This window comes from Dipteris shenzhenensis, chromosome 15 (genome assembly GCF_047967505.1).
Source record: "Dipteris shenzhenensis isolate YYH24624 ecotype China chromosome 15, Dip_SZ_1.0, whole genome shotgun sequence".
In the NCBI taxonomy this organism is placed as follows: domain Eukaryota; kingdom Viridiplantae; phylum Streptophyta; class Polypodiopsida; order Gleicheniales; family Dipteridaceae; genus Dipteris; species Dipteris shenzhenensis.
The window spans coordinates 45633944-45647091 of NC_141610.1; the positions used below are offsets into that span (position 1 = coordinate 45633944).

Genomic DNA, 13148 nt, shown 5'->3' on the forward strand with positions numbered 1-13148 from the left:
TAGGTAATCAGAGGCCTCAATTCCAATTATTATTTCTATGCTCAGCTGACTCCGTTTAACATGAATTCAATGAGGTAAGAAGAGGCTCAACACTAGACATTCATTAACAGAAAAACTACATTCTGACTTTGCACATTGCGTATTGTAAAGCTTAAGTTCTTAATTTTGCAGCTCCATCTCTAGAAACAAAATGGAGGAAAAGACCCTGTTTCAATGCTAAAACTCTCTACCTGTCATCGAAATAAAATATCAAAGTGCCAGGCTTATTTTTAACAGCAGAAGACAGTCACTCTTCAGTGCTATGTGCCCAGATTTCCCAGAAAACCCCCCCCCCCCCCCCAAAAGCGACCAGAAAATACCCTTTAACATCTTAATGCACATACAGTAATGGGAAATTTCCTAGAACTCCCTACTCATCAAAGAAATAGAACATTCAACTCAAACTCCCAGCCTTATCATAAGAAAGTGGACACAGATTCAAGATGACATGCGTTCAGATCCCTTCCCCCACCAATCACCAGAACACCCTAATATTTTTAACACACATTGATGACACACTCATATATCTGAAAGGTTTTGTTTGTTCTATAAAACACAGTTCCATCTAATCTATTGACTTCATTAAACATGACAGAAAAGGGGCAACGCATTTTTAGTGTAGTGTAGAATATGCCATCACAGCCATTGTGAACTTCAATGTATACTCACAAGACCTTGGGCCTCTATATTTCTACAACATCTACAAAGCTCCAGATAAGTACCAAGATTACTGCAGTCAGCCTTTCCAAAGCAGTGAGTTGCATAGCGCTGCAATACACTATTAATTTACTGTTTTAAGGCCGACTACTGTACCAAGCTGTGTTTCCGATAATAGCTGAGGCAAATAGCTCATTTCAATCATTACCATGTTTGAATCACCTCCTTCTGTGGTTCAATGTGCGTTTATCCCTGTTCATGCCCTTGTTTCATCTCTCTTCAGCTTGTCAGTGCCCATCTTGTACATTCATATGGTTGAGATTCTGTACTAAGGGTGCTAACGCATCATTTTCACTTGAACTTTCCTCTCCTGCATGACAAAAACATATACACAATTAGTTTGCCCTTAATGTTTTAGCTGCTTATAACATTTTATGCCCCCAACAAAGAGGCGCAGCATAAAAAATCCCTTGAGAACAATAAACACACAATCTGAAGTATGGAATGCACCATTCATGCTTAAAAATCAGTCGTTAAAAAAAAAAGAAAACCAGATCCAAAACAAAATTTTCCCTAATCCAATTTTGTGAAAGCTCGCTGTAATGAGCAAAACCTTAGAAATATCATAGATACATGGTCATCAAGTACAAGGGATTGCTATTGCTATAAATTTTGCATGTGCACACCCCTAATTCTTGCTCTAAGATGAAGTCTACAATAGATTCCCCAAATTCTTGCTCTAAGAATTTCCCCCCCTAGCCTATGGAGTCTAAAAAATATTACAAGGCATGTAGAAAATACCCACAAAAGTGTTGATTACTTATTATTTTTCAAGGAGCGATAGTGATTTTTTAAAGTTGCAATTAACAAAACAGGTATTCTTATACTTTTAGCATAGGATCATTACAAGTCTTTTAAGATTTGCATTATGATCCAGCTATTGCTAAATTATTACTCGTCTCCTAAATGTGCCTCTAACAAAAATGTACATGAAATGCCCCCTTCATTAGTCTAAAAATAATCTTAAAACTTTAACTAGAAAGATGAGAGGTTCTTGGTTAGCTTAAATGAGCTTGGATTATAGTTTAGATTAAGTAATTGAATCTTTTCTTCAAGCCTAATATTTCCAAGTTTCCCTTGACCAAGTAGCTCGTAGGTTGCATGATGATATGGCAAGTTTCCCTTGATGATGATATGATGATATGGCAGGTTGCATTTGTTCCTCACCTATATTCAGCTTCCATAGATGATATGGCAATTGTGCTTTAAATTCTTGCTGCACCAACATATTAATCCAATGGTGAAGCAATCCGAAAGTTGATCTATCCAGCACATACATTTCCCCTTCTTCACCCAATTGGACCTCACCCATCCCTCAAGGAAATCAATTAACGGCCGGGGGCCATGGATGTATCCAGCAGTTGCATGAGAGCTAAGCCACTCCGTAGTTTGTACTCATATTGCTTTTGCTTTGCAAGTACGCACTAGATCCACTAATCATCGCTTTTGTTAATTATGTGTGCAAGTATGCATCAGCTCGCAAGTCCATCAATGCCCTATTTCAAGTGCATATTAGATCTACTAATCATTGACTCTATTAATTATGTGCACAAATGTGTGCGAGTTATAGGTCTTTCAAGAAATGTAGGGTGGATGTCGGTGTCATGAGATGACCTTTTGCTGTGATCCTGTGAGAACGATGCCGGGATTCATCTATTTGCCGGTCCTGTAGCCATCCTCATGCTAGTCTAGCACTGTTGGAGAGTAGGCTCATGATAGCTTGCCTATAATGGCTACTCATGTGGGTGTGATCCTTGATTATCCACTGTCGCATGAGTGTACGCTTGTGTCTCATTGTAATGAAGGTGGGAAATAGCAGGGAATTAGGTGGGAAATAGGTGGGGAAAAAGAAGGGAAATTGGTGGTAAGATAGGATTAAGAAGGGGGACTATATAAGTTAGCCCCTTATGATTTGTATGGTACCTTTTTGATGTGACATCTAATCCTATCTACTCTCCCTCCTCCTTCCTGCTTCCTGCTGCCTATGCTCACACTCTCTCTCCTCCCTCTCTCTATCTCTCTATCCCCTCATCCTTCTCTCTCTTCCTCTCTCCTTCCCCTTCTCCTCTCTTCTCCTCCCTTCCTTCTGCTATTCTCTCCCCATCTCCAAATCTGCCCCTTCCCCCTTCTCTACATTGGTATCAGAGCTCCGACCTTGGCACCATTGCTTCACCATATTGTTTTTAAAAAAAAGTGTGGCAGCTACGAACGATTTGACAGGGACATCCTGCTGAACGAGACAGTGTGCCGGTGAATCACCATAGCCAGAAGGGTTGCCATAACCTACAACACAGGAAAGCTACAAATCGATCTATCCTTGCTGCAAATCCCATCGATCTATCCCTGCAACCTGTCCACAACAGCCCACGAGCAGCAAACAGCAACTTGCTTCACACGACTACCATTGATGGCACACTTGCTTCACACGGCTGCCATCGACGAAGCAAACATTACCACCAACGCTCCATAGCACCAGCGCTCCACATGGCTGCCATCGACGGCAATCTTGCCCTCGAGCTGCCCGTCGCCACGCCCTCGAGCTGCCCGTCCATCGCCACGCCCACGAGCAAGCCGTCGACTTCATCCGTCGACGGAACCAAAAGCCCTCTGAGGCACAACCCATTTCTGTCCGTAGCGTGCCTCCCACGCCCATGCCCACGCTCACGCTGACGCCGATGCCGCACTGCCTCCGGACCCCGTCTCCACCCTACTGCCAGCTGCGCGCCGCCTCCACCGCCTTGCAAAACCTTAGTCTACAAAGTCCTAGCCTTAGGTTAGACTTTAACTAGCGTTAGTTTAGTTAAGGGTTAGGTTTAGGTTTGGTTAGTTTTGACCTAGGTTAGGTTAGTACTAACTAGGGTTACAAGGAGGGTTAGGTTAGACCAAGTCAGTGTCCTAATTGTCTTACCAGTCCTTAGGTTAGGAGTCCTAACTGTCCTAGGTGACTTAGGGACACCCCCCCCCCCCCCCCCCCAAAAAAAAAAAGAAAAAAAGTCCACTTTTCAGCTTCTTTTTAGGTTCCTTTCACAGCCTGTTTGGAGCCATTTTGGCTCCATTTCGAAGCTTCTAAAGGGGCAAATTGATGTGTGTGTGTGTATGCCTATGGGCTTGGTGTCCTATGCAAGGAGTGTGTGAGTGTAGGTGTGCTAGAAGGTTCTAGTGACTCATCAGTTAGGTGTGTCAGGTTGGTGTGATGAGCGAGTGATCATAGGAGGTGACTGATTGAGATAATCATGGAGATGATTATGGATCTGGGATCTACCAACATGGAGGCAGTTGCCTATATTTGTAACCACTCTTTAAATAAAGCTTTACATTTATGCCTCATTGCTTTCTCTATGGATTCACACATGGTATCAGAGCTTGCTGAAGATCCTAGTGCCTTTGAAGAGATTCTTTGAAGATTCCCTCTAGATTCTCTCTTCTTCCCTAAATGGAGTTTTCTTCTTCCTTTCTTCCATGAATTTCCTTAAGCTCATTCTCCTCCTACAAGCCACCATTGCTCCAGCGCTTTCAGGTGTAGATTCCCCTAGTTAGGGCACCCTTCCACCTGAGAGGAATTGAAGGATTATGGCCTCTACAGCCTGTGCTTGCACTCGCCCTATCCCACGCCATTTCTGATGATACAGCTTGCTGGAGCCACCATTTTAAAAACGGTCTGAGGTGCACTTAGGCGACCCTATGGGCTACCTACTGGTGAATTTTGAGAGCAAATGGTCCAAGGAATGAGAAGAAACTACAGAAAAACCAGTCGGGTTTTTCAAGAAGACATGGTTTTTGAAGGCAGAGAAGATGCTGCTGCCCCTTGAGGTGTGAAGCTTTTTTTAGTCTGAGACTTCCACTGAGTCTACTCCCAAGGGTCATTAATTGCGCAGCAAATACCCTCTGGTTGATGCCTTGTGGTGTGAGGTAGCAATCCTCCAAGGTTACTCTGTTTTTGCAAGCATTTCTTGACTTTTTTTGAAAATAGATGCTACACTAATTGCTAAGTTGATGCTTGAGGAGTTAAAATTCAAATAAGAGATTTGTTCAGATCAGAGAATGCTCTTTGAAGTTCAGTTGATGTTGATTTCTTGACAAAATGCCAAACTCTCAATCTTCTTCTTCAAGTGCCAAGAAGACTACAAAGACAAAGTACAAGGTACAGAAGACTCTAGTTAAGAGGTTGTGGAAGAAGCCAACTAGTTATGCATATGCCAAACAATTAGGATTTTCTGAATTCTCATCTTGCAATTTACATCTATATGGTGAAGGTGATTTCTTTGTTCAGAAAGATTGATCTTTTGTAAAGGGATTAGAAACTGCCATTAAATTGGTAAGACCTTCCCAAAATGGCTTCCAAACTGAAAATAGGTAAGTTTGAAGGAGAGAGGTTCACACTTGGCAAACAAAACTGAAGTTTATTCTCATGAAAAAGGGAATATAGAAGGTAGCAAATGGAAAAGAAACTAAACCTACAACTAGAGAAGGAGAAGCTTCATGGCTTCCCAAAGATGAAAAAGCACTTGCTATAATTGCTCTTGGTTTGAGTGATTCCTTTATTCATCACATTGATGGATGTGAGACTGCTCATGCTGCATGGACTCATCTTGAGCATGTTTTTAGATCACACGGAAGATGCTCTAAGTTTAGCTTGCTTATCAAGTTCTTTGACTTAAAATTGGATAGAGGGGAATCCATCTCTTCACATCTAAATTCCGTGTAAGAGACATGTGGTGCACACGGAGTAGTTCCAACTAGGAAGAAGCTGACAGTCAGAGAAGACATAAAGTGACGGAGCCGTACATGGCTAAGGTGCAGGGGATAGCCAATACGAGAAAGGATGGGAGATTTCCAACTAGGGGAGAGATCAGGAGGAGATCAAGATCCATTCATTCATTCTTTCGTTGTACGCAGATTTGAGAGGAGAGAAGAGACGGGCTGGAGCTACGAGCTTGCCTATTGTATTGTTGTACTGCTCTATCTCCGAGGTGGATTGGTATACTTGGTTTCATTTCACTCTATGATGTGCTCTCATTCACAGAGTCTTCTCTATGTTTACTGTCTCTTGCATTGTGTGTTCTCTCTCCGTCTTCTCTCAGAGTTCTCCTTCCCTAGTCTTCTCTCACAGCGTGTTCTTTCCTTTCCTGTTCCGATTCACATTACTTCCAGCATCCACAAGCGCGATCCTTGCCCACTGTAGTATCATGTCATAGGTCCACCCCCAATCCCAGCCTCTCACATTAGTGGCCCTCGGCTTCTAGTAACACCTCTAAAATTGATCGAACCACCCATGACACAGGAAGGCGCCCAAAAAATTACTGTAAATATGGTACATGCTGTATATATCACAATGTTCTCTCACAAGCTGAATAGCACTCATAGAATCACTATGCAATGTCGATACACCTGTATGAATCCCCAAATCTCCCACTAGCCAATCAAGCCATATAGCCTCCTTGCAAACCTCTGTGGCTGCAACATACTCAGCCTATGTGGTAGACAAAGCAACGCACTTTTGTGCACAAGATATCCACGACACTACACCACCTGTAAAGGTGAACACATAACCAGAAGTGGATCTCCTACTATCCACATGCCCTGCATAGTCTGAATCTGTGTACCCAAGTACACGCATGTGTCCTCTACCAAAGCAAATGCGCATCTCCTTGGTACCCTTCATGTACCTCATGATGCACTTTTTTTTTTTGTGCAAAAAGTAGTGCTAGTTATATTATCCCTGCCCGGGTCTCCCCCTGAATCTGATCCCACTGACCCTTGAGCGTGTGAATGATCGTGCTCCAAATGTCCGCTAGGGTCTGGGTAGCAGAGGAAACCTGATCTCCTAGGGTCTACGCACATCTGGAAGTCCAGATATGCCAGCCTACAATACTCCCTATGATCTCCCAAACTGGGTGCTGAGTCATCGCTCCTGCATCTGTCTCTGTCAGATGCCAAGGGAAGCTGTCCATGTATGCCCAGGTGGCCTGCGTGATGAAGAAAACTGGATCCTGCCGGGAGAACTCATAAGCCAAGTGATGTCCCATCTCAGTGCTGCACCAGCAAACGGCTCCCCAAGTGACCGGTCCTAGCTCGGGTGCAGCCCTCGCTAAGATCCCCATGACTCCCTTCCACACTGTCTGAGCATGCGAGCAGCTCCAAAGGCAGTGCTTCAGGGACGACTCCTCTTGAAAACACATCTGGCAGTGCCCCTCCTGCCCCATCTGCCTCAGCCATCTCCCAACTGGTAGCCCCTTGTGGACCACCATCCAAAGAAAATAAGAGATCTTCCTCGGCCGCCAACTTGCCCAAAGAGTCTTCCAAAATGTACGAAGAAAAACCAGAGATATCCCTTGGGCATACCAACTATGTGCCTGGGTGGGTAGCCTGCGCTGGAGAGCCCCAAGAGCACGCCTACCGGTACGTGCATTGTATGAGAAGAAGGGGGTAGGGTTCTCTGAGGTCTCCAGTGGTGGCCAGCGCCACTCCCCTGGGTCCCACTCCACCTCTGTCAAGGAGCGACCCTCCCAAATCCAGAGTCTCCAGTCCTAGTCCTGAACAATCAGGGGGTCTATATGCCACGCTTTCCCTTGTAGCCCTATGATGCGAAGGCGCTGCCAGAGAAGCGGGCGGTCGATCACGGCCTCTCTGCTCTGGAGACGGCTACCATCGGCGACGGAGAAGAAGTGGATCGAGGAGTCCGAGAAAAGGCCTGCAACCACCAAAGGAATGCCGCGGGGTGTGAACTGCCCTAGCCACCTCTCATCTCCTGGGAAGAGCTGTCTGGTGATCACTGGAATCCTCCAACCTGCAGGAATGGCAGCATCGATCTCCGCTCGCCGAGCCTGAATCCCACGTGCCGTACCTACTGTTGCTGCCAGCTCGCCTGGGCCCAACTGGCTATAGACGTCCCCCCAAACCCGGAGCGAGCGCGCAGGCCCAGAGCGCCCACGGAAGCTAGCCTTCTGGAGCACGGCTCGGCTATCTCTGGCAGGCAGGGCCCTTGTGGTCAATCAGGTCCTTCTAGCCACCGCTTGGTACGTGGCTTCTTGCTGGTGTTTCTCGAGATCGTGCATAGCTGAGGAGACTAGTGCGGAACTTTCTGTGGTCTGGCTCAGATGGTTCCGGCACCACCATAGCCCAGGTCGTCTGGCAGACGGTCATTCTCCCCCAGACAGAGGGCGGTCTTGGCATCATAGATCTAGAACTGCAGAGTCAGGCATTACTTGGCAAGTTAGTCATCCGTGGCCTGACCCTAGGAGGGCAGACGTGGAAGCTCTTGCTTCAGCATGGTCTCAGCGCGTGTATCCCCCAGAGAGGGGGCGATTGGCAGTCGTCTATCCGGTGGATTTTCACTTCAGCCCCGTTCCCCCTTCCTCCGCGGCCTCGTCTCGGTCTGGAGGAAGTTGCGGCACAGCCTCTCTCAGGTTCCCCCGTATGGAAACTAGGACCGGTAGGAACTGCTGAGCTGGCGTGATATCCAGCCCTACCTGGAATCCCAGGTAGTGTGTTATCTGTCCTCTAGGGATCCAGCGAAACCCCAGGAAAACACCCCACTGTGAACTGGCTCCCGGATCCGTAGGAAAACCAACTGACTTATGCCAGTTGATTTTCGCCCCAGCGGCTAGGGAAAAAACCTCTAATGACAGTCTCACTCGCTCCAGTGACTCGATATCATCCTGCACATACAGGGCCGTGTCGTCTGCATACTCAGAATCCACGCATCATCCCGAATAGGGAGGTGCATCCCTCGAAGACCAGTGGTACGGGCTCGTAGGAAGTGAGTCATGGCCTCCGCAAAAAATAGGAAGAGGTAGGGCGTAAGCGGGCGTAAGCGGGCAGCCCTGATGTACCGAGCGCTCGAGGGTGAATCTCTCCCCCATCCTGCCACTAATGATAACCCGGCTGGAGGCCGATCTGTAGAGGCTAGCAATACCTCTAATCCACTCGTCCGAAAAACCAAACCGAGAAAGTGTGCCCTCCAAGAAGGACCAGTCTACCCTGTCGTGCACTCGAGGGTGAATCTCTCCCCCATCCTGCCACTAATGATAACCCGGCTGGAGGCCGATCTGTAGAGGCTAGCAATACCTCTGATCCACTTGTCCGGGAAACCGAACCGAGGAAGTGTGCCCTCCAAGAAGGACCAGTCTACCCTGTCGTACGCCTTCTCAAAGTCAAGAAGGAGTATGGCAAGGTGCTGGCCACTATGCTGGGCCCACTCCGTCGCCTCTGAGAATGTGAAAATGTTGTCCAAAATGCTGCGATCTTGGACAAAACCGGTCTGGGTGTCATGGATCAAGTCATGTAGCAAGGGTCGGATGCGGCTACTGATCATTTTGGCGAGGATTTTATAGGCAGTCGGGAGGAGGGTAATAGGGCGCCACTGTCTGATCTCCTGACGGTCCCCCCCTTTGGGGATGAGGCAAATCAAGCCTGTCGCAAGGCTCTCTGGCATCTGTCCGCTGGAGAAGATATGCTGGAAGGCTGCGAGCAAGGGCTGGTGGATCTGCTCCCAGAAGGTGGTGAAGAAAGCTCTAGAGAGCCCATCCTCACCTGGGCATTTCTGCCCATCAATATCGCTCACAGCATCCTGCATCTCTGCCACGGTGAATGGGGCGAGAAGGGTTTCACTCATGCTAGGCTGCACGAGCGACGGCGTATCCCTCCACACCTCCTCCCTCCATCGGCGGGCACGAGGGTCTGGGGGCTCCTGCTGGAACAGGGATCTATAGAAATCTGTCGCCAAGTCCCTGACCTCGTCTGGATCTGTTCTGACACTACCATCCTGCGCTCTAAGAGATCGGAGCTGTTCCCCTGCTGACCTCTGGCCATGAGTCCTGAAGAACTCTCTGCACATCCTGTCGCCTTTCCTAGCCCAAAAGGACTTGGAAGCATGAAATGAGAACTCTGAGCGTCGCTGGGTGATCTCCTCTAACATGGCTCGGGCTCTAACCTCCTGTTGTCTGAGCTCCTCAGAGCTTGGAGAAGACTGCTACATCCGTTGTATCGAGGCAAGGTCTCGTCTGAGACCCCTCTCCTTCGCCCACCACTGCTGCCTGACCAGAGTTGCCTCCTGCTAACAAATGAGACTAGACTCGGCAAGAACCTGAGCTACCTGAGCTGCCATATCCCCCATGGGGTCCCAATCCTGCTCCCACAGGTCCACTATCTTGCTGCAAACCGCTGCTCTGGAGTAGATGGAGTCTGGGATCCGGCACGAGCGGGGAGGTAAGGAATGAGAGGCTGAGTCGAGGACTAGGATGACTGGGGCATGGTCAGAGAGGGTCGTCCCTGGAACCACCCCTGACTCTCCACCTCTGCCTATCGCCCAATCACTGACATAGAAACGGTCCAACCGCTCCAAAAGTCTGCCTCCCTTCCTCCTGTAACCCCAAGAGAAGTCCAAGCTCCCTGTCCATCTGCAGAAGGAAGGCTCCCTCCAACTGTCCCGTCCTCCCACAGCAAACACGAAGGAGTCCCATTCCGCCTGCTCCGCCTGAGCTATACCGAGGAACTCTGGGCCCCGTCCCTGCTGATCCTCTAAAGTCTCAAGGTTATTGAAATCCCCTCCTACAATCCAAGAATCCATCTCTGGCAACAAGTCTGTCAAAGAGCTCCAGAAAGCGGCTCTCCGTCTAAGGTCGGTCGGGGCATAGATATTGAGGATGCCGATGCGGGATCCCTCAATATTCAAGCCCACCCAAAGTGCTCGTCCTGGGATCAAGGTGCCAAAACCACACACATGCTGAACTAGAGAAGCGCCGATGGAGGTACAGACACCCCCGCTCCTCCCCTGCTCGCCAATCGAAGGTTCCCAGCAGGTGTGGGAGCGTCCTGTGAGGACCTTCCCACACTTACTGGTCTGAGAAGCCGAAATCTTGTGTTCCTGTCATAGGAGCACATCTACCCTTCCCACCAAAGCTGACTGGAGCTCCTGTCTGAGCACCATCTTCCTGGGGCCGCGGGTTCCTGAAGAGTGAAACCCGTTGACGTTCCAAGAGATAATGCGTATACTCATGAAGAGGAGAGATGGGCCACAAACAGCTATCTGCTTGCGGTCGATGTCGAGGTGGTCGGAGGATGTCCAGTGTGCAGACGAAGGCGCTTCTATGAAGGTTTCGAAGGAGAGGCCGGATCATCGGACCCATCCTTTAAAACCTTCAGCAGAGGGGAAAGGCCCTTCGTCCCATGGTGGTAAGCTCTCTCTAACCAACTCGAAGCCTCCACCAGGGAAATACTGTAGAAGCCCGCTACCTCTGAGGTCCTCCAAGGGTGGAGCCCTTCCGCATAGATCCACTCCAGAGGCGGTCGAATGATGACCAAAAGGCGGAAGCGTTTGGCGCTGTGGCGCCATCTCAGACGAACATCACCCTCCTTCCACTGCTGCTGAAGAAGCTCCGCTGCTCTGCTACCGATCCAGTCCTGCACCTGCTCCTGGGATTGATCACGAATCGTCTCCCAAACATTTTCATTCGTCCATCGCTCATTCCCGTCACTGGTGATAGTGAAGGAATAGCTAGGACCATCATGAGGGGCAAGGATGGGCACCTTACCCTCCGCCCCCTTTCGGGTGAAGAAGATGCTGATGTCTAGGCATGCAGGGAGGGAGCCAATACCAACTGCATCCAAATAATCCCGAGGTCCTGCTCGGTAAAACTCCAACGGTAGAGCTCTAGGAGCTGCCCTTGGGTGGGGGGACAAAGATGAGGAGTCAGAACCAGAAAGAGGGGTGCTGGCTATCGAAGGAGCTGGAGTGGTGCTGGCTGTCTGCGGGGAAGGGCCTCTCCCCTCCACCAGGCCAGGGGGGATAGGCGCGGAGGAGGTCTGTGCTGGCTTCGGGGCCGCAGGCGGATGGGGGGGTTCCCGCGGGAACATGCTCGAGGGAGAGGGAGGGGCTGAAACCAAAGGTGCCGAGGGGGGTCCCGGAGGGGGGGGAGATAGAGGAACCGAGGAGGGGGGAGGAGGGGGGGGGTGGGATGAAGGATGAGGGGGAGGCTGGCTGACCTTCTCCTTCCCTTTCTCCTTCCCCTTACCGGGCTGCTGCTGACTGGTGACCACAGGGGTCTCTTGTTGAAGAGGGGGGGGCTTTTTTGTTACTGTTTTGTTTCCTTTCCGTTTCCTTTTGACCTCAGTCCAGCCTTCCCCTTCGGGAGGGGGTGTCGATGCCTGGCGGGGGGGATCCTGAGTTGCTTGGATGGGAGCCATCTGAGGTTCTGTCCTCGTGAAGTGAGGGCAAGAGCGCCTGGTGCCCGAAGCCGTGGCATCTCAGACACTGACCTGGGCGACCAGTGACCAGAATGCGCTGCGTCACCACACCTGTGTCCGTCTCAATCTCGAACTCCGAGGAGATACTCTGCGGATCTAGGACTGCCACTTTGACACGTGGCACCCCTTGGGCTGCCGCCGCATCAACGAAGGTGTCTTGCATGGGCTAGCCAAAGTGCGCCCCCAAGTCCCTGATGATCGGGCGAAGCTCTGTTGCGAGGCCTGGGAAGATGAGGGTAACTGGATGGCGGGGAATGCGGAAGCGGTCATCGAAGTCCGCTACACTGAAACCCCTATACCATGGGATCATAAGGATGATCTTCCCACCCACAGAGGTAGGGGACCGTCTAACCATATCGCTCGCAGCCTGTGCTGAGGAGAGCTTGAGCCAGAAGATACCACGTCCCATAGTGCGACCTCCTCAATGTGGCTATCCTCAAGATAAAGGGTGGACTTGCAACCAGTCCCTGATGTCTGCTCATGAAGGGGCGTAGCCAATGACTCTCCCATAAACGGACGTCTGGGAAAAGTCAGTGGCGGCCTGCTTCACCAAGGAGACCTGATGCTCTGTCAGTGTTATGCGGTAGGCTGAAGGAGGGGCGGGGTCCGTCTGGGCCACCGGTTCCAGACTTACGGCCGCCATACCGCACCGACAAACTGCGAAAGCTCCAAAAGGCAGGGGAAAGGAAGTGGCAGAGGCGAGGGAGGGAGAAATGGGGCGGAGGCGCGGGAGGAAAGAGGGAGGGATGGACATGTAAGAGGAAGCGGGGGGAGGAGAGGTGGTAGAGTGGGGAGAGAATGGCGAGGGAGGGGAGGAAAGGAGGAGGAAGGGGGGGGTGGTAGCGCGGCACAGGACGGGGAAGGGGAGGGAGGAGGGCGAGAGTGTGGCAGCGCGACGCGAGGGGGGGCGGGAAAGCAAGGACGAGAGGAGGGAGGGAAAGGGGGGGGGTGGCAGCGTGGCGCAAGGGTGGGAAAGGGGGAGGAAAGGGGCAGGGGGGTGGTAGCGCTACCCTCCTTTCACAGCTGATGAAGAAGCTCTACTGCTCTGCTACCGATCCAGTCCTGCACCTACTCCTGGGATTGTCGTCTCCCAAACATTTTCATTCGTCCATTGCTCATTCCTGTCACTGGTGATAGTGAAGGAATAG

At 50.1% G+C, this 13148-nt stretch overlaps 1 protein-coding gene and 1 pseudogene across 3 annotated transcripts in view; both read right to left on the reverse strand.

Annotated features, from left to right (window-relative positions):
* Positions 1-585: 585 nt before the first annotated feature.
* LOC147893889 (RNase L inhibitor protein-like protein) overlaps positions 586-13148 on the reverse strand; it is a 68164-nt gene continuing 55601 nt past the window's right edge. Inside the window, exon 10 of one of the 3 annotated variants that reach the window (XM_087386125.1) lies at positions 586-1066. In XM_087386125.1, the coding sequence (XP_087242251.1) occupies positions 984-1066 (83 nt within the window). In that variant the 3' untranslated portion in view covers positions 586-983. The remainder of the gene's footprint in view (positions 1067-13148) is intronic. The other 2 variants (XM_087386124.1, XM_087386123.1) reach the window with 2 other exon arrangements.
* On the reverse strand, positions 9667-10324 carry LOC147893890 (uncharacterized; annotated as a pseudogene).